Source organism: Macrotis lagotis, chromosome 2, assembly GCF_037893015.1.
Source record: "Macrotis lagotis isolate mMagLag1 chromosome 2, bilby.v1.9.chrom.fasta, whole genome shotgun sequence".
Taxonomy (NCBI): domain Eukaryota; kingdom Metazoa; phylum Chordata; class Mammalia; order Peramelemorphia; family Peramelidae; genus Macrotis; species Macrotis lagotis.
In genome coordinates, this window is record NC_133659.1 from 101,244,040 (window position 1) to 101,271,041 (window position 27,002).

A 27,002-nucleotide genomic window follows, 5' to 3' on the forward strand; every position below is an offset into this window, starting at 1 on the left:
AACCAGAGACCTGATTGACAAGTAAACCGCAATAGCAAACTTTGTACTTCAGCACAGAAGTATTTCTTTCATGTAGTCAGGAAGGAAGAAAGTGTGTAATTCAAGAAATTTTTATTTTTCCACTTGATCACCCTCTCAGAGCTTTCTTGTTTCTAATGGCAGACAGGGCCATTGATTGAAGGGTGAGGTAGGGACAAGCGAAGATGCTATGGAAATCCCCATAGCGACTCTCAGCTGGGTCCAAGTTCAGGACAGGATCAGGCACTTGAGAGGCCTTCATCTATCTACAAGGATTCACCTAGCTTGCAGAGGTTGGAAAAGAACATTCTAGAAGTCATAATCTTTGTGTGGAATTTCCCAGGAAGAGCAAGCAAAATCTTTTAACCCTATTCTTTGAGGAACAAGGGGGTCATGAATAAAGGCATCTTCCTTGGGGGGACCCAGGGATGGTACTACTGTGTCCACATTGATTGATCTGAGATATCATGGAACAGGAACCAGACATTCCTCCATGCTTAGATTGGAGGGGAGGATTTATAGGCCTCTTCTCTGATTCCTATGGGACAGCCACCTGGGAAGTTAGATTGGTTTAAGAAGCCAAGTTCAATGTCTAGTCCCCTAGAGATGCAGCAAGTTTTTAATATCATCTAGAACCAAACTGGTCATCTCCCAAAGAACTCTGGATAGAAGAAATGAATCTAAAGCTAGACTAAGCTCTTTATTTTTTTCCTCCCATCCTCATAGTAGCTAACAATAATGGTTAATATTTCTAGAGTACTCACTGTGGCCTAAGCACTTTACAAAAATACCATTTGAATCTCACAACAGTTCTGGGAGGTAGGTGTTATTATTCCCATTTGGTACATGAGGAAATTGAGTCACAGAATGGTTAAGTCATTTGCCCAAGATTAAACAGCTGGTGTTAAACAGGCAGGATTCAAACTCAGGGCTTCCTGGCCCCAAGTCCCAGGTTCTATCCCACAACACTACATAACATTATTAAAGTCTTTTTCATCTCTGGGTTTGGACTGACCATCTTCTGCACTGAGCCTTAATGATTTTTCTAATTTTTATGTAAGTAATTTGCATATTTATATTTATTCACTTTTATATTGATGCAGCAAGTATTTATAATATGTGCTTGTCTCCTTTATTAAAACTAAGATTCAGGGAGTTGGAATTGTTTCATTCTTCCTCCTGGTATTCCCAGTGCCTAACCTTACAGGAGGTATTTAATAAGCGCTTTATTGGATCGGATGATTGGGTTTACAGTTTGTAGGTGGGATTACCTTAGAGAAATCTACCTGATAAATGGCAGGTATGAATGGTGTCAGAGAGAGAAAGAGAATCTTTCTCCAGACATTTCAAGAGGAACTCTCCTTTCTCTCCCCTTCATTCCCAAGATGTTTTAGGCTGGATGCCCCAAGATCTGGACCATCTCTTCATTGTGGTCCCAAGATAGGGATTCTGGATTCTTTTATCTTCCCAGGAAATTTCCAGTGCACACAGATTGGGTGATGGACAGAAGCTTCTCTATAGGACTTTGGAAAGCTTTATCGGTGTCTGGCTTAAAGAGTTTAGCGTCACTAGCATCTCAGAGCTGATTGGCTTCTAAGTGTTGAGCATTGCACAGATAGTTTTGTTTAGGACTCCTTTGGATTGCAAAGAGTGCCAAAAGGAGTGGGTAGAGGGATAGTCAAGCAATATGTTTTTCAGTACCCAGGAATTGGGATGAGGCAGAAATAGTTGCCAGGAATTTCCCCAAGCTCCTTTTGTCCTTAGGATCTCCAAACACAAGGTCTATGATCAGAGGTTCCTGGAAGCATTCTTCCATGTCTAGTAAAGGAAACTTGGGCATGTAGGTAGCATGTCAGAGCAGAGATTTTCCTTCAGGCTTGCTGAAGTTGACAATCAAGTCATTGAGCTTGAAGCAGGCTAAAGGCTTGAGAATTAGGCACACGCGCACGCACACACACAAACACACACACACACACACACACACACACACACACACACACACACACGTGTTATGTCCTTGCTGTCCATTTCAGGACTGAGGACAAGAGAGGAAGGTAAGATAAAAGCCCTGGTAATCTCTGGTCTTTATCCTTTCCAACTCAGTTTTCTCTGGCTGCAGGAGGAAGATCAACTCTCTACTCCACTCTGGTCTAAGGACTGGCTTCTGGGTCACAAAAGGCCCCCCTCTGACCCCCACAACTCCCTCATTCCTCCATCTGCCAGTCAATGAGTTAGTGATCTGGGATACCAGGTCCTTCCCAGGGATGTGGAAGGAGAATGAAAACTTGGGGCATCGGAGGGCAATGCCAGTTCTAGGATCAGAGACCCTGGGGATGGGTATGACAGAGGTAGAGGACAAAGTTCTAGGCTTTTAAGGAGAAGTTGCCCCTTCTCTGGCTGGGTACAGTTTGGATGCTATATGACTTATATCACCTCTTCAACCAGGTCCCAGAAGGTCATGGATTTGGTTCCACAGGCAGCTGGGCAGCATAGAGGGCCAGGGTGTGGTGCAGGAACTGGTATTGCTCACTGGTCTGGATCATACCCCCTCTGGAATGAGAAATAACAAAGCTGATGTCGAGAGCAACCAACAAGGTCAGGGGAATTCCAAAGGCTCCAGTTCACCATCTTCACATATTTGGTATCTGCTCTGTCTCATATGGGATTCTGGTCTAAGACTCAAAAGCTGATTTCTTTGGTTTATAAGAAATAGATTCTCTGAACAAATTTTTTAAACCACCTTTTCACTTGTGTCCACTCTCTGTCTCTCAAAACCATCCCTTCCAGTTACATTTGCTTTACTCTGAACTATGTCTAAAGACCTGAGGAGGAGATAGGATCAAGAGATCAGAGAACAGAATTTGAGAACTGGAAGGAATCTCAGCAATCATTACATCCAATTCATATACACTCTGCTCTATCTTTTACTTAGACATCAAAGCGATTTTTCTAACTAAATGTAGGTCTCACTATATATCACTCCCTATAAACTCTAATAACTCCCCATTATCTCTAGGTTCAAAGTTTTTATGTTTGACATTTAAAGTCCTTCACAATCTGAACACAAAGGCTTATACTTTACTACCCTCCATATACACTATGGTTCAGTCGACCTGGCCCTCTTTATGTGCCTCAGGCCCTATATTTCATCTATAATATCTCTGCCTTTGTCCTTGTTGGTCTCAGTACCAAAAATATACCCAATTTTTCACCTGTTTCTTAGAATCCCTACTTTCTTTTAAGGCTTCTCTTCTACATGAGGGCTTTCTTGATTCTCTACCTAAATATCAGATTGAAGAAGCAGTAGGGAGCCCCTGAAGATTTTTTTAATAAAGAAGTGATATGATCCTACCTGTACTTTAGGAAGATTATTTTGGCAACTGTGTGGCAGATGGATTCTAGGAAAGAGACTAGAAGGAGAGAGGCGGTTGTGATAGCTGCAAATTGGATTCCTTTGACCTTCGCATATCAGATCTTCTATGCCAATCATCCATTGAAATTCTATCTTTCCTTCAAGGTCCATACAGCCTCCCTGACATCCCTCTCCTTCCTACCTGAAGAGGAAAGGGATCTCCCCCTCAAATTTCTTATAGCACTTTGCCTGGTCCATCCCTTGCCTTGCTTTGTCTTTAAGCATTGTTATTTGTGTGTCTTTCTCCAATTTTAGATAGGAAGCTCATTGAAGGCAGGGAGTTTCTGGGAGAGATATTTCAGATACTCATCACAGTGCCTATACCATTTAATAAATGTTTGCTATATCAAATTAATTCCATCATCACTTGAGACCTATTTGTGCATCTTTGACATGGTACATTTTCACATTAAATCTTTCTCAAGTGTCCCATTACAATATCTTCAATTTTTAGTTCTCTTCTTTTCTAGGTTTTATACTCTTCTCTAACCCCAACCTCCAAACTCTCCCAGCTCAGGGTAATTATAAAATATTTCTATACAGATACCAAATCCTTTTAAATGAGTTATTGAGGCTCAGAAGAAATTCATATAAATATGATACAAGTTGAAATTCTGGCACCCCCCCCCCCCAAGTCAAATGATCACTCTGCTAGTTGTAAAGTTTTGGTTTTGGTTTTTTTCAGCAGCAAAGCATTCTTTTTTCCCTCAAGACACTGATGTTTGAATGATATTTACAGGTGTGAAAACATAAGAAAAAGCCCTCAATCTTGGGCAAGTCTGGGTATGGTTGTCAGGGTGGCTCTGCTCACCCTCTTAGCTTAAAGCCTGAACCCACCTGTCCAGCCGAAGCTGGCATACTATGCCCAGGATGTCTACTTCCCCTCGAGCCTTGAGCTGTTGGCAGCCAATCCGTGTGGCAATGAAGCAGCCAGTTCGGCCAATCCCAGCACTAAAGAGAAAGCAAAGGGCATGTCACAAGGAGATCAAGTATCAGTTGACCCCAAGAGTCTAGTTTTAGGCTAGCAGAATTAGAAACCTGGGAGTTGAGGGGAAAAAATCAATGCTGGGGAAACCACCTTGGGGCACTGGTGGGCAGCACAGTAACTGGATGGGTCAAGGAAAATCTGTTTAGGAAGAGGACAGAGGAGTGGTTATTGCAGCAGTCAAGAATGGGGGGATAATTATTATTAGCATGTCAGTTATCCAAACCCATCTAAGGTTACAAGACACACACCTCCTTCCTACTATTTTCTTAAAAAACAAACTTCATCTGCTCAAAAATCTCTTGTCATGTTGTCCTTTCTATCAGCTAATCCTTCTTATGCAACCATCCTCCTCTTTGATAAACTCAGGTTTGGCCCCAACTAAGCAAAGTTTCTCATGCTTTTCTGGTAGGCCATTTCTTCATTTATTGGTTTTCTTTAGAGGAGAAGTCAGGGTTCAAAACCTACCTGTAATAGTGTAGCTATGGGCAAGCCATTTAGCCTCAAAGCCCTAGCTGAATTAATGTCAGCTAGTCATTATTTGCTCTGCACCTTCTCTATCTCATCTATATTTCTAGTCTCCCCCCACCCCGGCAACCCCCTCTCTCTCTGCTATGCCTCACTCCCCCTTTTTTTCTCCCACCTTCACTGAAAAAAATATGCAATCCTCTCCTCAGCTTTGTTAGGTTGTATCTCCTGTATCACTTGTCTGGGGACTCACCCGGACCATAGACTAGGCCAGCCCCCGCCTCCACTTTCCCACTCCTCCCATCCCGGTATCCTGCTCCCACAACAGGAGTTCACTCAGGAGGGAGCCTGCTTCTCTATGTCCTCTCTTCCCCAGATCTCCCTTCAGTGGCTGGGACAGCATTCACTGTATTCAATATCAGTATGGGCTATTTGATGATGATGATAATAATAATAATAATAATAATAATAGCAATAATAATAGCATTTACTTAGTGATTTAAGTTCTTGAAAGCATTTCATGTTATATTATCTCATTAATCCTCACAACTCTGTTTTTCAGATGAGGGAACAGGTTGTACCCATGGTCATTCAGGTTGTAAAATGGGACCTGAATTCAAGTTTTCCTAATTCCAAATCCAGTATGGTAGTAGTTTAACCATTTTGTCATCTGACTTCTTGACTGACCTTCTGGAGCAGGTGTGTCCAACCTGTTGGCCCTCAGGTCCATTCATGCATGGCTTGCATTTGTTATTTTGCTCCTTGGTGATGTGGGTTTCATTGTTTTCCATGAATGGATATTGAATTTTTTATGCTGCCTTTGATGGTTTTTTGTTGGGTAGTCCAGAAGCACTAAAAGGTTGGATACCCCTGTCCTAGAGTTTCTCTTTATCAAGGTCACACTTGACATCAATTTGCACAGGTTGGAGCCCTAAGACCCAAAACTGAAGGTTGTTTGTGTTTGCGTGTGTGTGTGTGTGTGTGTGTGTGTGTGTGTGTGTGTGTGTGTATCTAGCTCAGGGGATTGGGGTAGACCTAGAAGAGTTTGGGGAAGAGACAGTGGGATACAAACCTGCAATGGACCACAATTGGCCCCGAGTTGGCCTTTGTGTCTGGGCTTTCCTCTATTTCATCCACCAGGCGTAGGAGGGGCCCAGCTGACTCTGGGGTCTGGTGATCAGGCCATGCAGAGAAGAGGACATGCTTAACTGGACGACACTCCCCCTGATACTGAGAGATGAAGTAGTTACATGGACTGAGAAGCTCAAATAGATAATTCAATTCAACAAGTATGCATTTAGGATCCTATGGATTTAAAAACAAAGGTGGAACCAGTGCCTGCCCTCAAGGAGCTTACATTGTACAGGGGAATTAACACAGATAGGTATGCTCAGGTTAAATTCGTTAAGGAGAGAGCTCTAATTATTATGGAGACCAGGAAAAGGTCATCTTAGGAACTTGAAGATCTTAAAAGGTAGAGAGAAGGAGGGGGCTTTGTGTAAGGAGCCAAACCTCATTATTACTCAGAGAATTCAGTGGCCTAGTTTTCCTCCTGCCTTCAGTGGCTTATTCTTTTCCTCCATAAAAAACTGCCGGAAGTGGAGCAGAGCCAAGATAGTAGAGAAAAGGCAGGGATTTCCCTGAGCTCTCTTAAATTTCCTTCATATAACCTTTAATCACACTTCAGAACAAATTCTGGAGTAGTGGAACCCTCAAAATGACAGGGTGAAACAAATTTCCAGTCTAAGACAACTTAGAAGGTCAACAGGAAACATCGATCACACTGGGATGAGAATGAAACACCCTCCAGTGCAGGCAAACCAGTAGCGGGTCTTGGATGGCAGTGAGTCCTTCTGGAGCTTTCAAGCCTACAGATGGTAAGTTGATGGGTCAGCTGGTTAGAAAGAAATTACAAGGGTCCCTTTGCTGGCATTGGGAGCAGGAATCTGTTATGTTTCTCATACTAGGATTCAGGTTGCAGTCCAGGGCAAGGAGGAACAGTACCATGCAGGGAACAGGGACCTGGATCATAGTTCCATAGTGGAAGAATGCTTGTGGGTCACTCATAGAGCCGAGCAAAGGTAAAAAATGTAGCAAACATACTTCTTAGATCATACCACCTTGGAGGAACCAAAAACTTACAGACCTCTAGAATTAGCTCTGAAAATAGCTGCACAAAAAACCTAAAGCTTGGAAGAGTGCCACCTTTACCCAAGAAACAGAACCCAACTTTAATGTAATTCTAAAAGTCAGTAAAGATTAGGAAAAAAATTATTGACCATAGAAAGTTACTATGATGACAGAAAGATATAAACACAAACTTAGAAGAAGACAATAAAATAAAAACTACTACATTCAAAGCCACCAAAAAAAAAGTGAATTGTTCTCAAATCCTGAAAGAACTCAAAAAGAATTTTAAAAAATCAAATAAGAGAGGTAGTAGGAAAAAGTGGAAAAAGAAATGACAAGTGATGCAAGAAAACTATGAAAAAAGAACCAACAGCTTAATAAAGGATACACAAAAATTGAAGAAAATCACATCTTAAAAAACAAATTAGGTCAAATGGTAAAAGAGGCATAGAAATCCATTGAAGAGAAGAATGCTTTAAAAAGCAGAACTGAAAAAATGAAAAAGATTTACAAAAATTCAGTGAAGAAAAGAACTCTTTAAAAAGTAGAATTGGCCAAATGAAAAAGGAGATACAGAAACTTAATGAAGAAAATAATTCTTTATAAGTTAGAATTGAGTAAATGAAAGTTAATGATTCTGTGAAACATCAAGAAGCAATAAAACAATATCAAAAGAATGAAAAAAGAGGAAAATGTGAAATCTCTGGAAAAACAGGTGACTTGGAAAATAAATCAAGTAGGGGTGGCTAGGTGGTGGCACAGTAGATAGAGTACTGGCCCTGGAGTCAGGAGTACCTGGGTTCAAATCTGGTCTCAGACACTTAATAATTACCTAACTGTGTGGCCTTGGGCAAGCCACTTAACCCCATTGCCTTGCAAAAACTAAAAAAAAAATAGATCAAGGAGAGATAATTTTGGAATTACTGTACTATCTGAAAGCCACGAACAGAAAAAAAAACAAACCTAGATATTTTTCAGGAAATACCATGATATTCTAGAACCAGAAGGCAAAATGGAAATTGAAAAAATCCTTGATCATCTTCTGAAAGAGATCCCCAAATGAAAATTCCCAGGAATATTATAGCAAAATTCCAGACCTATCAAGTCAAGAAGAAAATATTGCAAGCAGTGCCTCCCTCCTCCCCCAAAAAATCTTAAAGATTGTGTAGCCACAGTTGGAATAATACAAGATTTAGCAGCTTCTACATTAAAGGCTTGGAGAACTTGGAATATGATATTCTGGAGGGCAAAAGAGTTAGGGTTACAACAACAATATATATCACATACCACTAAAACTTAGATAATCCTTCAGGGGGTAAAAATGGATATTCAATAAAACAGAAGACTTTCAAACATTCCTGAGGATAAGACCAGAACTGAATAGTAAATTTGACCTTCAAATATAAGATTGAAAAAAAAAGCACAAAGAGGTAAACAGACAGGGGCGGCTAAGTGGCGCAGTGGATAAAGCGCTGGCCTTGGAGTCAGGAGTACCTGGGTTCAAATCCGGTCTCAGACACTTAATAATTACCTAGCTGTGTGGCCTTGGGCAAACCACTTAACCCCATTTGCTTTGCAAAAAAAAAAAAAATCTAAAAAAAAAAAAGGTAAACAGAAAAGAGGAATCATAAGGAATTCATTAAGGTTAAACTTTATATTCCTACATGAGAAGATGATATTTCTAACTTAAGAACTTTGTCATTTGAACAATTAAAATGAATATATAGAAACAGAAGACAGGAGTATGAGTTGAATATGAGAGGAATAATAGCTAAAAAACAAAATTAAAAGATAAGAAAAAGGAATGCACTGGAAGAAAAGGGAAGGGAGAGGTAAAATAGGGTAAATCATCTCATATAAAGAAGTATGAAAAAACTTATAATATAGGGGTAGACAGGAGAACTTGAACCTTATTTGCAATGGAACTGGCTCAAAATAAGAACAGCAATACACTGTGTATAGAAATCTATAGGAAAGTAGAAGGGGAAGGTGATAAGAGAAGGCAGGTCAGGGAGAAGAGTGCTAGAAGGAGGGTAGAGTGTAGGAGGCAAAGTAATCAAAGAAAAACACTTGAGGATGACAGGGTAAAAGGAGAGGGGAAAGTAGAATAAACAGGGAAACAGGATTGAGGGAAATATACAGTTAGTAATCATAACTTTGAAAAAATTTATAGCAGATATCTGATAAAAGTTTCATTTCTCAAATAGAGAACTGAGTCAAGTTTATAAAAATAAGAGTCTTTCCCCAATTGAAAAATGATTAAAGGATATAATCAGGTAGTTTTTCAGATTAAATAATCAAAGCTATGTACAATCATATGAAAAAATGCTCTAGATAACTATTGATTAGAAAAATGCAAATTAAAACAACTCTAAGGTATCTCCCCACACCTATTAGATTGGCTAATATGAAAGAAAAGGAAAAGGACAAATGTTGGAGGGAATGTGGAGAAATTGAGACACTAAGACATTGTTGATGGAGTTGTGAACTGATTCAATAATTCTGTAGAACAATTTAGAAACATGTCCAAAGGGCCATACCCTTTGACCAACCAATGCTACTACTAAGTCTGTATTCTAAAGAGATAAAAAACAAAAAGGAAAAGACCCTTTGTGTATAAAAATATTTTAGTAGCATTTTTTTCTGCTGGCAAACAACTGGAAATTGAAGGGATGTTCATCAACTGGAGAATGGCTGAACAGGCTGTGCTGTAACATTGTGATGGAGTTGTGCTATAAGAAATGATGAGCAAGATGCTCTCAGAAAAACCTAGAAAGATTTATATGAACTAATATAAAGCAAAGTAAGCATAAGCAGAGCCAGGAGAACAGGGTACATGGTAACAGCAATATTACACAATGATCAGCTATGAATGACTTAGCTATTCTCGGATCCAAGACACTTCCTAAGGGCTTGTGATGAAAAATACTATCCTCTTCCAAAGGAAAAAAACTGATGGATCTGAATACAAATTGAAACAATTTTTTTACTTTATATTTCTTGGGAACTTTTTTGTGTGCATTTTCTTTTACAAAATGACTAACATGGAAATATATTTTACACAATTGAACATGTATAACTTATCTATATTAAATTACTTGTCTTCTCAATAAGGAGGGAGGGGAAGGAGGGAGAGAGAATTTGAAACTCAAAGTTTTAAGGAAACAAATATTAAACATTGTTTTTACATGTAATTGGGGAAAGAAAAATATTAAATTGAAAAAAGAATTGCTGAAGATTGGGGTAGGGCCTGGGGAGTTGAGAGAGCATAGACCCATGGTACAAACATGAGTTTCTTCCAGGAGACCCTGCTTTTTAGTCCTAGGTTTGCCACTGACTTGTAATAAAAATTTGGACCAAATTACTTTATTTCCTGAGTTCCAGTTTCTTGAAACATGGTAAACTAGGAGGGAGAATACACCTCCCATTCCCAGCTCCCTACCTCTCCCAGTTGTTATGAGGACAACATAGATATGAATACACATGGAAAAACATAATGTGCTATTTGGGATCTCTGCTCCTCAGTGGATCAATCAAGTCTTTACTAAGCACCCATTACAGATCATGTACTATGACAGCAATGAAACAGAACCTGCTTTCATTCTATCTGGGGAAGCAACATGGACACCTCTAAGTATGCACAGCATACATTCAGAATAAATACAAGGTAATTTCAGAGGAGTGGGGAGGTGCTAGCAGTTAGAAGAGCACAGCAGGAAAGGTCTTGTGTAGGAAGTAACATCTGAGTAGGAGTTGGCATTCTAATAGGTGGAGGGGGGGAGGAGAGGGAGGATTGGGGGACATGGAGGGGTGGGGGAGGAGGAAGAGGACTTGGATTCCTGAAAATGGGGAGAACCTCTGCAAATCCATGGAGACCAGATGGAATGATATGTGAGAAGAACAATAAGAAAGCCAGTTGGTCTGGACCACAGAGGATGAAAGAAAGTTAGGTGGCCCAGAAGATAGAGTACTAGCCTTGGAGTCACGGTCCCCAAGTTCAAATCTGCACTCAGACACTTGCTAGCTATATGACTCTGGGTACATAGCATTAATAAGCGTCTATTGAATTGATCCTAATAATGATAATAACTAACATTAGCAAAGCATTTTGAATTTTCCCAAAACTTTACAAACATTATCTTATTTGATCCTCAAAACAACCCTGAAAGTTTAAGCCTTATTATTCCCATTTCACAGATGAGGAAATGGAGGGTCCCAGGGCTTAAGTCAGATTTCTTAACTCCAAGTCTACACTCTAGTCACTGGAACTTATTGCACAGAAGAGTGACCTAAAGAAAAATCACTTTGGTAGTTGTATATGGATTGAAGAGGGGAAGGGTTTGAGGCAGGGAGACCATTTAGGAGATTATTGAAAAATTTCCTTCAAGAAACATGATGGAGGCCAAATACTAAGACTCGGAGACAAATTGGTTAGATGGGATAAAGAAAAATGAAGACTCAAGGATGACTTGGGAGTAGTAAAATTGAATGACGGGAAGGATGGATACCTTGTTTTAGGGCTAAGAGAAACTTTCGGAGGTCATTCATCCAAGTTCTTCATTTTATAGATGAGGAAACTGAAGCTCAGAGAGGTTAGGTAAGCTCAATATCACAAAGGGGCAGAACTGAGATTTGAACCCAGGTCCTCGGATTCCAAATATCAGGGTATGATATAGTCTTTTTGAAAGCATTTTCACTTCAACTTATTCTTATTCTTAATGACAGCTTGTTACTTAGTCCATCCTCTCCTTGCTTTGGTTCCAGAATATACCTCTTCCGATCACTACTAATTACAGCCAGACTCAGGGGCTAGGTCCAATCATTTCTCCTCAACTGTTCTCTTTTATGCAGAGATCACTAGAGGTTCAAAAGATCACAACCAGATATTTCTATCTGCCAGGGCTCCTCTCTGAGGAGCAAGTCTAGTGTCTAGGATCTGCAAATACTTTGACCCTACAGTGGATTCCTCATGTAATCAGCTCCAAGGTTTTTCACTTGGGACACCTTTCCTCCCTTACATATTGTGAACACAGAAATGAGTTTGAGTTTTCCCTAGGACACTCTTCCTTTCTACTCTTATTCCTCAGTATTCTATACTTGCTGTAACACAGTGGCAAGCTTATGCTCTGTTTTTTTCTTTCTTACTGTTTGTCAACCTTCCACCACAAATGCAGTCACATCAAGCCCTGTTGGATTACCAGCATCAACAGAAGTTTCTAATAGCCTAGGAGGACACTTAACAATCATGGACAGCTGCATAAAAATGGCAAACTCCTTGTACAACAGCCATCCACTTTAACAATTATGATACTATTGGAAAGCAGCAATTCTGTTTTATTGATTATCATGTGGTTTGCTTAGTGATTGCAAATCTTGGAATACCTCATTTCAGAAGAATCCCAAGTGATTCAAAGGGCAATGAAAAGGCTCATAGTGGGTTTAAGATTCCTGCTGCTCATTACCAACACTTAATTATTTGAGACAAATGGAATAAATGCTATCACTGAGGAGATATATAATTGGAAGAAGAGGTGGACAAGTCATATGGGAAGGATGTGAAATAGCAAGCAGACAGCCTATGTTACATTGGTATCCTTTCACAAAGACCAGACAACGGCTTCCTGTACTTTGAATGGGGCCTCTATGAAGGAGGATTATGGAAAGGCAGACAAGAATCACACAGGATGAGAATATATTGATGGCTTGTGATCTGAACCAGTCCATTTATAAGATCATGAATTTATCAGATGTCAAAAGAAAGGTAAGACTGGAGGTTACTCGAAGGCAAGAGCAATGTCTATTCTCTTTCTTGTGCCATAAATAAAAGTATAAGGTTTTGCTAGCATGGGATCAAGAAATTCTTGTTGAACATGGATCCTGATGAAGAATCTGGAAAATTCAATTTGACTCAGATTAGAGTTACTAGAAAAGACCAGGGAGGAAAGTGGTGCCTATTGATTGGGGAATGGCTGAACAAGTGCCTATGGTGCCATAAGAAATAATATGGTTGGGGCAGCTAGGTGGCACAGTGGATAGAGCACCAGCCCTGGAGTCAGGAGAACCTGAGTTCAAATCCAGCCTCAGACACAACAATTACCTAGCTGTGTGACCTTCAGCAAGTCACTTAGCCCCACTGTCTTACAAAAACTTAAAAAAAAAAAGAAATGATATGGTTTCAGAGAAATCTATTTGATGCAAGGGAAGTGAGCAGAACCAAGAGAATTATTTATATAATAAAATCATAAAGATAAATAACTTTGAAAGACTTGAAAATTCTGAACAATGTGATGATTAACCATAATCCCAGGGAAACAATGATGAAGCACATTATTTACCTTCTGAAAGAGAGCTGATAGACAAAAAATGCATTATGAGGCATACCTTTTTGGACTTGGGGGGGAGAAAGGGCTAGGTAGCCCCTACATACTATGGAGGTCTATTTCCTTTCAGGCTCTCCAGGTACCTTTAGGATGGGAAGATTTCAGGTAATATCTCTAGAGAGCAGTTGTTATACCTGAATGGTAAGTTGCCGAACAATATATTCTGGGCGCTCATTCACATCCTGGACTCGTATCTGGAATGGTCCATAGGTTTCCTCCTCTGTAGGCCAATAGTGAACACATTTCTAGGTGGAAGGGAGATGGTAATGAGAGAGGGAAGCAGTTCTGTCAGGGGATACTCTAGATAGGAATGCCTCTTTAGGGGATAAGAGATAGGAAATTTATGTTGTCAAGACTTTATCTCTCTTTGGGTGAGAATCAGGAACCAGTTCTGTTACTAAGAATCTGTGTTAAGGAATCAACTTTACCCCCAAGTAGTTGTCCCTACCATATAAAGGTAGAGGAGGGGAAGGGAAAGGGGAGGAATACAAAGAAAGGATCCTGCAATATTCTAACTAGAGAGAAAAATAGAGTCTTCTATGGTTAGAAAACTGATTCCCATGGATGGGCTATGATTGTTTCCCTAAGGTACTAGCTGCCTCTGCTTCATCCTTCTGAGGAGGATCAATTTCAATCCTTCCTTAGTCCAACCAATATTAGGAATTTGCCCTTTCCTAACTGCCCTCGTTTCTGTTGCAATATGATCTCCTGAATTGTGCAAGGGTGGTTTTTCCTGAGGAAAGCTGTTGCCTACCTCTTTCCCCTCTTGAAGCTGGGTGAGCATGATGATGAGAGATACCTCCTCTTGCCATACCATTTCCCAAAAGTCGGACACTGTATTGCGCATGGGGCCCTGGGTGGCAATGTAAACTTTCTCACGACCATCATAGCCCTGGGGAGATGGGACAAAGTGAGGAGTAAGAATCTCAGGGTTATTCTCCAAGCTCTTTCTCCCTGGAACTTAGACACCTTGACATTAGGTTGCAGCCCTTTTACAAAAAAAACACCAGAATTCTTGACAAACGCCCACATCCACACCCACCACCCCTCTCACAATTGGCATGACATTTACATATTTTAATTTTTGCTACATTTAATGTATTTAGCAACAAAATGCAGAGCAAGGTCTTCAGGTTCTCCCCTTTGGCTCCAAAATCCAACTTCTTTCCCCTCTCCTCAACTGATCAATGAATGATAAGCATTCCTTAAGCACATGCTATACATCCAGATACTATACTGGATCTACAAAGACAGAAATGAAATAATCCTTGACTTCAAGGGTGAGCAACATGCACATACACAAATAAATTAACAAACAGATGGATGGATAAATAGATAAATGAATAAATGCTGTCTACATTTTAAAAAAAAACCCTGACAATTTGGGGAAGATAGCAGGAGCTGGGAAGATCAAGGAAAGCCCCCTACAGAAGATCCTGCTTCATGTGAAGTAACAAGGGATGATGAGGGGTCCCTGAGCAACTGCAAAGACAAAGAGATAGTGCTGGAGTGTTTGGTATAAGGATGTTATAGTTCTGGGATACTTAATTTTCCACCCTTTAATATGCTTTTACTGCTGTATTCCAGATCAACACTCTCTTTTTGTATCCATGAAACAGGGATCAGGTAGTACTGATTGATTGATATGACTGATGCCTGTCCTTTGTTATAGAAGTATATGATAGAAACAGAACTGGATTGGAGGCAGGAGACCAGGGTTCAACCTTGGCTCAGTTATGTGTGTGACCTTAGCCAATTCACTTTTCTAGATCCAAATTTACTCTGGTAGAGGGGCTACAAGAGACAGACATCTAGGTCATAGGGTCAGCCTTTGGAGGCTATCTAAAAAAAGTTTGAGAAAGCAGAAACAAGAATTGAGAAAGTGACATGGCAAAGCCCAAACAGGTAGAATAAGGATTTGAACTTGGGCCACCTGACTCTAGATCCCACAGATTTGCTATGGAACCAGACTTTGCTACATGTTCGTTGCATAATCTTGGGCAAGTTTTCTTTCTGGTCATCAGTTTTTCTCTTCTGTAAAATGGGGTGAGGAAAGAAGGGCATATATAATTTTTTTGGCTTATTGTTTTAGACAGCTAGGGTTGAGTGACTTGCCCAGGGTAACATAGCTAGTAAGTGTCTAAGGCCAAATTTGAACTCAAGACCTCCTGACTCTAGGACCAGTTCTCTATCCATTGTGCCACCATCACTGCCCCCAATTATATGATCTTGAAGGTAATTCCCAGTTCTTAATCTTATGAACAGAGAGATCCAGTTTCGTCTCTTAATTGTTCTAAGATGACTTTCTATTTCCTAACACCTGCAGAAGGATGCCCTGTGAACCACCAGAGGGCAGCAAGTTTCATTTCTACTGTGTATGAGGTGATGGTATAGGTTCCTTACCTTGAGGCACCAGGGGAGGAAATTTTTGGCATGATGCATTCAGAGACTGAAATCAAAGCCTTTTCTCTTAGTTTCCTTAGCTACCAGCTACTCAATTTTTGGAGGATTCTCAGTCCTGATCAAGTAGCATCCTTGTGTTGGATGGGATATAGAGAGCAAGGGAAACTGAGTCTTGAGAAAGGGTCTTGTGAAAAGAAAAAGGGACTTCTTAAGGGCTGAATTACAAAAGCAACATTTTTCCTGTACCCCCTGCAATGTAGGGCTATAATCAAATGAGATGATATTTGTCAGACTCTTAAGAATAAAGCTCGTTTCAGAGAAGGTATTGAAGAAAGCTTGTTGCAGACCCCTCCCCTTCCTTAGACCCTCAGGGAGAGAAGACTGACAGAAGGGGCAACTCAAAAACAAACCTGCATTACAGTCTAACCAAGGCTTATTCTTTCCAGCCTTTGACTCTTACCTCTCACAGATTTCTAGAGGCACTAACTCTCAGTTACTTCAGTGGCTGATTTTCAGCTGGTTGGGGGGGGGGGGTCCTGCCCAGTTTATGGGGATTAGTTACTGTAGGCACTGTAGATAAATTCATTATTTTAAAGTCTTGAAAGGTGTCCTTTTGGAAATCAGGAAATCAATCACAGCAGTAGATCTAGATATACAGGGGATTCCCATTTGAGTATTGATTGGAATAAAATGGTTACTAGGTGGCTCAGTGGATGGAGTCCTGAGTTTGGAGTTGGCAAGACTCCAGAAGTTCAAATCCAGTCTCAAGACACTGATAAATTATGACCGCAAGCAAATCACTTCACCTCAATTTGCCTCAGTTTTCTCACCTAAGAAATGTCAACAACAGATAATAATCACATCTATTTCTCAGGATGGTTGTAAGGACAAAATAAGATAATATTTGTAAAGCATTTTGAAAAGTTTTAAGTACTCTATATATGCTTCTATTATTATAAATTGGCAGCAAGGGGGGTGCAATGGATAGAGTGCTGGGCCTAGAGTCAGGAAGATTCCTCTTCCTAAGTTCAAATCTGGTCCCAGACACTTACTTGGCAAATTATTTAAGTCTGTTTGCCTCAGTTTTCTTGTCTGTAAAATGGATGGAGGAGGAAATGACAAATCACTCCAGTGTCTCTGACAAGAAACCCCAAATGGAGCCACAAAGAGTCAGATATATTTGAATAGTAACAAAAAAAAAAAAAAAAGAAAAAAGAAGATCGAATAGGAACATGTAGAAGTTGCAAAAAGGCAAAAACTAAATTTAATGTCAGGAGAAAAACTTCCCAATAATTAGAATTATACATAACTGGAATGAAATACATTAGGAAGAAGTGGATTTCCTTCTACTGTATATATGTGTGTGTGTGTGTGTGTGTGTGTATGTGTGTGTGTATAGGTTGTATTTATGGCAGCTAAGTGACTCAGTGGATAGAGCACTGGACTTGGAGTTAGGAAGACCTGAGATCAAATTTAGCCTCACACTTATTATCTGTGTGACTTTGGACAAGTCATTTAACTTCTGTTTGCTTTAATTCACTGGAGAAGAAATAGCAAACTTACTTAAATATCTTTTGCCAAGAAAACTCCAAGGGCTATATGATCCATGGGGTCATGAGGAGATGGATGTAACTGAATACTAACAGCAACCTTCCTTTGTGGATATACTTAATATATATCTGTATATTATATATATACATATACATATGAATATATACACACAAACACACATATAGTGCTAGCTAGCTGATCCTTGTGGCTTGATTATAGGATGATTATTTTTTGGTTATGGGTTGAGTTAGATGGTTTCTGAGGTTCTTTCCATCTTTGAAATAATGTTATTTTGTGAATACCAACAGAATAAAAGAGAATTTTGGATGAACATAGAGGAAATTAGGTCTATTTTCAGACAAAACATATATATATATATAGTAACATATGTAGTACACATATGTTCATATTTAGTATCTCAGAATAGAAAATATCATTAATATCAATGTTTTCTTACAAGTTGTTCTGCTTGCAACACTAGGACAGCTTGAAGAACATTGGTCCAAGCTAACTTCATCATTTTATAGTGAAAATGAATTTGAATCTTTGTTTCATTTGCTGTATAATGGAGAAGCTGGATTATACCCATTAATCAACAAACATTAATTAGATGCCTACTATGTGCTAGGCACATAGATCAAGATTAGAGAATAAAAATAGCTCTTGAAGTCAAGAAATTTACATTCTTTTAGATTAGGCATTCTTAAGTTGGAGGTCTATGGATCCCCAACACTTGGTCTATGAACTTGTATGAGATAATTTTACATCTTTATTTTCACTACCCTCTAACTGAAATTTAATACATCCTTCAATTATTTAAGAATTAGGTTCCAAGATAGAATTCCTAGGTTTTGCTAGACTGTCATGATACCAAAAGAACCCTCATATTATTCAATGATGCTTAACATCCTTTCTAGCTCTAGCATTCTGTGCCCTCCCTGTGAGTCACCCAAGGGTAATCAGTTATGTGAGGAGGAGCTCTCAGACCCCAAGGTCTAGAAAATTACCATGGTGGGCAGAAAAGACCACTGACCTCACATAGAGCAGAGAAGTCTAGGTTAGAATTCCAACTCTTGACCCTTTCTATATGCTGTTGTTTCGTTGGTCCAGTTTCAGTTGTGTCTGACTTTTCATGACCCCAGTTGGAGGTTTTTGGACATAGATACAGTAGTGATTTGCCACTTCCTTCTTCAGATCATTGTCCAAATGAGAAAACTGAGGCAAACTGGGTTCAGTGACTTGCTAGGGTCACACAGCTGGTAAGCATCTGAGGACTGATTTGAACTCAGGAAGATGAGTCTTCCAGTACTCTATACACTGCATTTCTCAACCTTTCCCACTCACTTAACCAACTAAATCTCAGTTTTCTCATTTATAAAATGTGATAATATCTGTATCACCTATGTAACAAAGTGTTTGAGAAATGAGATTTCTGCTACAGTCTTTGAACTATAAAATATTATAGAAATGCAAGTTGCTGTTATTAGTGATTAGAATTTAACATAATTCCTGGCATATCTACTCCTGTAGATGCTTAATAAATTGAATTGAATGACAATAATGCAAATCACACAAGAAACCCCTTACCTGGCAATGGGATTATCATGGTGCTGCTAGAGATACTTACTCGGATGTAGTTGGCATTAATGTAATCCCCTTCCTCTTGGCTCTGTTCCCGGCCAAGACAGACCCGACTTTGGGGATCTAAGAGGAAAAAAAAACAATAACACTTGATGGAGGTCAGGAGGTATATGGAATAATGCTCATTATCAGCATTATTACAGAAGGCTTGCTGAAGGAGGACTTTATTCACTAGGTAATAGGGAGCCTTTGGAAGTCTGAGCAGAGGAGAGTGAATTGAGGATTAGGATGATCACCCTAGCAACACTGAGAAAGATGGATTGGAAAAGTAAGAGACTGAAGGTTGGGACCCCAGTCGGGAGTTATTGGAAGAGCTTAAGTGACATGGACACAGACTGAGTTGGAAATGGAAAGGGAGTAAAGGATGACAAGAGAATATAACTCAAGAATGTCTTGCTGATGGAAGAGCTGAGATTCAGAGAGAAGTGACTAGCTCAGGGTCACACAGCAAACCAAGAGAGAAATCAGGATAAGACTTGACTCATATCTAAATCCATCCATAACAATTTTTTTCCCCAAAACAAACTCAAGTAGGGCTATGGAAATAACAATAAAGGCAGGGCTAGAATGGGAGCCCAGAAAATCTGAATTCAAATTCTGACTTTGACACTAATTACCTATAAGACCTTGGGGAAAATCATTTCATCTTGCTTACCTGATAACCTCATCATCAACTGAGGTCCCTTCCAGCTCAGAATCAGGAAACTATGACCAAGGAGCATTATGGGCAAGGTAGCTTTCAGCAGGAAGAAGATCAGAGATAAAGTCTACTATTGCCCAAACTCTCTTGGTCAGAGGGCTCTGAGTGGGGAGCTCAGGAACAGCCTGTCTTTGTCATCATGTTATCCTGGTCTTTCTGCCCTCCCAGCACCTCTGCAGTTGGCTTAAGTTAGGTTCAATGTTACTTTCTCTCTAGTTGTTAGCCAAATCTCCGTGGACTATGGACATCCAAAGGATAGCAGCCCGATTTTTAGAATGGAAAATTCTCCTCTGGGTGTTGGTATAGTGAATTTAGCTGTTGAAATCACCAGGATGGGACTTTGTAGATGGTTAAAGTCACACAGGGTCATGAGAAGGAGAGAGGGAGAACTGAGCATCAGATAAGCTAAAGCAGTAAAGGGTTTTGTTGGAGAGAAGGGTTTTTGCTGCTTACCGGCTCTCTGGAATCAAATTTTCACATGCAGCTGAGGCTGAAGATTCAAACTCCTTGGAGCCCAGTGTTTCCCTAATTCCCTAATCTCATTGAAAATCTGCTGGGCCAGACTGTTTTTCCTCAGCTCCGTCCCTTTCCATTTGTTCACTCTCTAAAACTGGAGGTCATGTCTCCTCCAGCCCAGCTGAGTCTCCTTCATTGTTGATAGGCCACCTCCCCATCTCAGATAGGATTCCTCTATCCCAGCTGTGCTTTCTCCCATTCTCTCTGTCACTCTGGCTCACAACCATTCACATCACACAACTCATCTATTGTCAGATTTCGTTTTTTCTATTTTTACCAATATCTCTCATGTGGCACCCTTTCTCACTACTCACGCAATCACTTCCCTAACCCATGCTCTCATAACCTCTTGCTTGGGTTATTTCAATAGTTTCCTAAATGGTCCAAGTCTCTCCCTAGTCCAGTTCATTCTCCACTAAGGCACAAGGTACTTGTTCCCCTTCTACCAGTAACTCAATAAATTCCAATGGATTCCCATCCCTTCCAGAATCAAAATGATCTATTTCGCATTTAAAGCCCTTTATTATCTGAACCCTTCCTACTTTTCTAGTCTTATACTTCATTCTCTTCCATACAATCTACAATCTAGTTTCCATCTCCTACTTAGCACATTAAAAACTCCATATCCAGCCTCTAGTCATTTTCACTAGTTGGTCCCCAGTCCTCAAATGCTCCCTCTCCTACTCTCTACCTCCTGGCTTCCTGCAAAACTCAGAATCCTCCCTCCACTTCTTGGTCTCCCCAGTGCTTAGTCTGGCATTTAAGTGTTGAATAAATGCTTATTGATTGATTCTTTTTTTTTGCAAGGCAATGGGGTTAAATGACTCGCCCAAGATCCCACAGTTAAGTAAATATTAAATGTTTGAGGTCACATTTGAACTCAGGTCCTCCTGACTCCAGGGTCGGTGCTCTCTCCACTGTGCTATCTAGCTGCCCCTTATTGATTGATTTTTTATCCCACAAGTACTTCCTCTATCCCTCCTAGGGTCCTTCTACCTTTCTAACTAACCATCTCCTCCATCTCAGTTGTGTTTTCCCAAGCCAAGTTATGCCTCCTCCAACCCAGCTGTATCTTTTCTATTCTAGAAAGTATCTTCTAATCCAGATGTTTCCTCTAGTTTAAAAGCATTATCTGTCTTTTCCTCCTCCAGAGCTGCTACTTTTTTCATCTCAGATATGCTTCCTCCTTTCCACCATTCTCTTGTGAAGGGAGGGAGGAATATGGCACCAACCCCTCCTCTAGCTTGCCCTGGATTTTAGAGCTTAGAGAAGATGCATGTCATTTGACTGGTCCCAAGTGGCCTAATCACCCCTAAATTCCACTCCAGACTTTGCCTTCTCTAGCCCCATAGAGAAGTCTCCCATCCCGCCTCCCCTGCTCCCTGGCATGGCTCTTACTTGGTAAGATGGTCTTGTATCGATCCTTAGAAGCATGGCCAGGAATGTCCAGTTCTTCAGGATTGACAAAGTTTGGGGGAATCTTCTGGCAAGTGTGAGGAGGAAGGATGTGAGTGGCTGAACTCCTGCCCTGGACTCCCTGCCAAATCCTCCTCTCTGTGGATCACTTTTCCCATTGGATTGTATATCATAGATTTAAAGCTAGAAAGAACCTTAGAGACTATCCAGTTCCTTCACTTTACAGAAGAGGAAACTGAGGCTCAGAGGATAGGTGACTTGCCCAAGGTCACGCAGCTAGTCAATAGCTAAGTCAGGATTTGAACATAGGTCTTCCCAATTGCAAGCCCAGGACTCATTACTGCATCTATTTCACTGTCTTGCTAATTAGTTAATTAAGTTTCCTAGTTTTGATAATAGCTTACAAGGTTAGATGTGATTACAGTCAGAAGAAGAGGTACCAGAGAATCCCCAAGTTTTCTAAAACCTTTTACTGCCATGTCTACTTCAGCTCTGGGGCATTGTCTCTGACTGTTCTGCTGATCTCTCTTGGCACACACATTTGTCTTCAATTTTTTTTAACATTATAAGCAATTCTAATGATGCCAAATGGCTCCCCCAACTTCTGACATCCCCCTACTGTGGTATGAATTCAGGGTGGTGATTCAGAGCCAATTGGGGTGAAATGTAAGGGACAGCCCCACGTTCCTTACCGAGAACTCTTCCTCCAGTTGCTTGGGGCTGGGTGGCTGGTGCTGTAGGACCCAGCGGGTGAGGGGGTGTCTAGCAGTCCTTAAGAAATGGAGAGTGAGCTCTCGGGGTGTTGACACAGAGCAGATGGGTTCTACTGCCCCCAGAGAGCTCACATCCAAGATCAAAGCCACGTTGGATCCTCTCCTGTGAGCAAAGACAGAGATTACAGTTAGGGAGACCCTTCCCTGCATTTCTTAATTCTAGGGACATAGAGTTCCAGGATCTTTGCATTGGAGATCTCCAAGGGATCCAGCCTAACTTGGAGCTGAACAAGGAGCCTCCCTACAACATCCCTGTGAGCAGATGACATGGGTCCAGTCTTGAAGACTTCCAATCATGGAGAACCCCTTTCCAAGGAAGCCTAATCTACTTTTAAGCAACCCTTATTGTTGAGAAGCTTTTCCTTACCTATACTGTTCTGAAATCTTTTTGTATTGCTTCTATCTGGGACCAAGCAGAATAAAGCTAATTCTTCCGCATGGCAGGCCTTCACATCTTTAAGGATCGTTATCCCCTCCTCCCTCCCCCCGTCATCCTTCTTCAAGCTAAGTGTCCCCATTTCCTTTAATGGAGCTTGATTGGCACGTTCTCCAGTACCCAGGATGCCAGTCCACTGCTCTGAGCATTTTGGGGCTAACATTCTTGCTTCTCCCTCTTCCATGGAAGATGCCAACTAGTGATGCCTCATGTGGGAGTCTAGCCTTGCTCCTCTTTCTCTGTTTCTACAATTCTCTTCTCCCTATCCACACCCAACACCCCAGAGTCCATGAACAGTCCTTTCAGGGTCTGTTGTTGGTGAGGTTATCCTGAGAAATGCTCCTGTCAGAGCCTATTCACCTTTTCTTTCAAACTAGGCCAACTGAACTTGAGTTGTTTGAAGAACATGGGTCAGAGGTCTAGGGGACCTTGGGTACAGAGTAACCTGAAACCCTGTGCTCCAGACATGTAAATACATGCAAATAAGAACATCTTGGTTTCCCTACTGATTCAGGTCAATAGTCTGCTCTGTATTAAGGTGTCTGTTTTGGAAGGATGAGGGGCTTTTAACAGTGAGGAGAGATGGGCACTGTTGGGGAGAACAGGGGAAGGAATTGAGTTTCTGGGGTGGGGGAAACCCCCTTTCTCACACAATCATTCCTCCCCATCCTCCCACCAGGTCTCACCTCTCCTGAAGTCTGATGTGTTTCTTGGCAGTAGAGCTGGGGGCAGGGGCCTGGGCCATGGTTGCCCCCTGTGGCAGAACTCCGGAGCACTCACCACGGGCCTGGACCATGCTGGGCTGGGCCCCAGGGGGCCAAGGTAGGAGTCCAGAGCAGGCTCACTCAGCCATGGTGACCATCTGAAAGACAGCCATCCCGAAGCTAACAGTCACTAGGATGATGGGTAGGAGGCCTTCACGCCTGCCCAACCAGAACAAGGAATCTGAGCAGGGGAGGAGGGAGAGCAGGTACCGACAGGCCAGGGCTGGGACTCGTGGTTTTGCCCCAGTCTGTTGTCCGTTTTCTCATGGTGGTGTTATCACTCCCCCCCAGAGTCGGTTGCATTTCCGGGGTGGGAGCAGTGGTTATCTAGAGGATAGGCTTTTAGGCCCTGGATGAGCTGTCTAAGGAGAGGATGAGAGGGACTTTGGTGGTGGTGGTGGTGGTGGGAAAGAGATAGTAGTCTACAGAGGAGAAAGAGAAGAGAGCTAAGTTTAAGATATTTGTTTATGTGTATGGGTATCTATAATCATAAAAGACTTCAACTAGGGAAACAAGAGAAGGAGCCAGAGAAGAAAGAGGTTGCATCGGGAAAAGAGAAGAGAGAAGGTTGGAGGTAGTTTTCTTTTTAGCTTTATTGGTGATGGCCCCCAAGATTCTAGACAGCGTAGCCAAGTGTTGGAATCAGATAGGGGCCAGGCATATTTATCTCTCAATATGCTCCAAGGGATGATAGAGTGAGGAAGACCCAACACGCCTACCCAGGCCCTCTTTAACCATGGGCCCTCTTCCAGCTCCAGCTATAACTTCTGGGGTCTCTGTCCAGGGAGGAAGACCGAGGGGGTGTTTCCTTCCTCTTCCTGTCCTTCCCCAACTCTTGCCTCCGTAACTGTCAGGAAACAGCTTCACTGAGTCTTTAATCTATGGTAGCATGTGGCAGAACCCAGTTGGGAACACGTGGGGGTGGGGATGGGGAGGTACCTTGGCCTTTTCCTCTTTAGAGGACAATCCCGTCTTCCAGAGTCTCAGCCACAGCTGGTCAGACTCAGGGGATAAAGAGAGGCAGCTGTGGAGCTGAACTCCCAGCATTAGAAGAAGGAAAACAGGGAAGGCACACGGAGATCCATGGGATCCCAAGGAATATTGCCCTTCTGGGGCTTGGGAAGGAGGAAGACCTTGTCTTCCTTTTCCTGGGAGACCCCTTCAGTCTTTTGGTCCCTTGTGACCTCTGGGGCGTATTGAAATTTGTGTTCACTGTCCAGTCCAGCCCTAGGGTGACATAACCTTTCCTCTCTGCCACCTTCCCCTCCCGTGGATTGCCGTCATTGGTCAGAGCTGAGGGGATCCCACTCCCCACCTTCCCATAGGTCCCTTCTAGTACTTACTGCAGAAGCTGAGTCCCCCCAGGCTGCCTCTTGCCAGCTGTCTGTCTGTCTGTTGGAGGGCTGAGGAGGCTTCAGGAAGCCAGCTTCCTCCCTCAGCCCCTCCTTGCTTACCACCCACGCACACCCCAACCACACACTGCCCTCCGTGCACCCACTGTCACTGCCACCAGGGGGAGGGTGCCCGTTTGCTTGGGCCACTTGGCAATCCTGCCAGCAGGTGTTCCTCTCTTCACTTTCCCAAGAATTCCATTCAAAGCGATGCAATTAAATCCAAAGCTATAGGATCTTAAGCTAGTCACTTCCTCCATTAGTTTCCTTCTTGGTTAAATAATGGGGTTGGGTGAGATATCCTCTAAGCTTCCTTCCAGCTCTAAATTCTATGAGACTAAGTAAATTCAACAAATTTTTTTTTCAACAAATATTTATTAAGTATGTTCTACGGGCAGAGTATTTTTTTTTTAATTCAGTTTTTTGGTAAGTAAAGTTGTGGCTGTCTCTGGCCACTAGGGGTAAGTTCCCTGCGTCAGAGATTTGGAACTGGAAGACCCTTCCAAGTTCATTAAATCCAGAATCTTGTGACTCTGTACCCCATTTTCTGAGAAAGGAAACGCTGGTCCTTATAGGCTTCCCCAAGTTCACAGGCTTTAGAGAAGTCAGAGATAATTTAGTCCGATTTTCTTGTTTCACAAATGGGGAAATTGAGGGTCACCATGGTGAAGTAACGACTTTCCCAAGATCACTTGGGTAGTGATAGCAATTTTAGGTTTCAGTACCAGGTCTATAGAAATCCAGGCTGTTTTCACTGTACATCAGTACTTATTTGCCCAGCTCCTGAAGTAGCTTCCTTCTGTGAAAGGTACCAATAACTTCCAATTAGATGGGCTTAATGGTTTATAGAGATCTTTCTCTCTTCTTCCTTTCTGATCTGGGCAGAGTGGGTTGCCTTGAATTGTCCCATGGCACCTTTTACCTGGACACTGCCATTCCTGATCCTTCGTCTTTATCCTGCTTCCCCACCTACCTGGGCATCCACATTTCCCTCTGCTCACCTAGCATCCCTGGTTGGGAGCCTTCTCCTAAGCGTCTCTTGCCCTTTCTAGCTTCTAGACTTCACAGACAAATGGAGACCCTGTGAACCTCAGAGAGGATATGAGCTACCCGCTAAGAATGGACTATCTGGTCCCCTTGCTCTGCAGCTTGAGGGAGAAGCACCCCTCCCCCAAATCTGGAGCAGTAAAACCTAACCCAGCTTCTCCAGGGCCTGAGTCTACTACCAAACTGGCCATGACTCTCTCTGACCTAGCTATAGGCAATCCAGCTGATTAGCCAAAAAAAGGAGAATGATCATTGGAGAGTCCTTCCCACCCCGGCTTCCATTTCTCTCTGACAACCCCAACCCACCCCCGCATACCATCTCAGAAGACTTATGGATCAAGGAAAGCCTCTGGCCTGAGCGAAGGAGGTCAGCTGGCTCTCCAATCTCCTGTCTCCCCCAGCTGTCCAAATGGTTCCCAGAGAGGCAGCCCCAGCTGTTTGCCTTCTTCCCTCCCCCCACCCCCGCCTTGCCCTGCCCCCACACACCTGGAGGTCTCCACCACCTTCCTGGTTCTTTTGCCGGTCAGCAATGCAAACCTGTTCATGTTCATTGTAGGTCTTTTTTTACCTTATGCTGTCCCAGGCGTCCTCCCTTCTTCCTTCCCCAACCCTTCCTGCCGGTACCCCCACCCTCTCTTTCTTCCTCCCACTTCTCTGATTCAGCCATCAAACTGTGACAGCATCAAAGAAATGAGGTACAATAGGTGCTGGGAGAGAGTGGGGGGGGCGACCGTGCTGGGGGGCTGCTAGGAGTTGAGAGGGGGTAGGAGTGTTCATAGGCTCTTAGAGATAATCGTTCAGCCCCCTCATCCTACTGGGGAGGAAACTGAGTCTGACCCGACAAAGACCTGAGAAACAGAACAGGGACAGTGTTCAGACCTGGTGCTCTGTTCCCAGGGACATTTCATTGTCCCTCTTTGGCACTTCCCTTTTGAAGGACCATGTTTTCTTTACTATCTTTGTGACCTTGG

The 27,002-nt window shown here is 42.0% G+C and overlaps 1 protein-coding gene across 2 annotated transcripts; it reads right to left on the minus strand.

The window, feature by feature from the left end:
* Nucleotides 1-1,954: 1,954 nt before the first annotated feature.
* On the minus strand, nucleotides 1,955-25,045 carry PTPN7 (protein tyrosine phosphatase non-receptor type 7). Of its 2 annotated transcripts, XM_074222374.1 has the most exons (10): nucleotides 24,937-25,045; nucleotides 23,516-23,691; nucleotides 22,313-22,496; nucleotides 21,603-21,687; nucleotides 18,975-19,051; nucleotides 14,148-14,285; nucleotides 13,528-13,638; nucleotides 5,956-6,113; nucleotides 4,268-4,381; nucleotides 1,955-2,568 (listed from the first exon to the last, which is right to left on the minus strand). In XM_074222374.1, exons 2-10 carry the CDS (start codon nucleotides 23,623-23,625, stop codon nucleotides 2,475-2,477), a joined length of 1,071 nt encoding a protein of 356 aa, XP_074078475.1. In that variant the 5' UTR covers nucleotides 23,626-23,691; nucleotides 24,937-25,045; the 3' UTR covers nucleotides 1,955-2,474. The 2 variants fall into 2 exon arrangements, with proteins under 2 accessions (XP_074078475.1, XP_074078476.1); XM_074222375.1 differs by lacking the exon at nucleotides 24,937-25,045 and having other exon boundaries at nucleotides 23,516-24,361.
* Nucleotides 25,046-27,002: the final 1,957 nt, after the last annotated feature.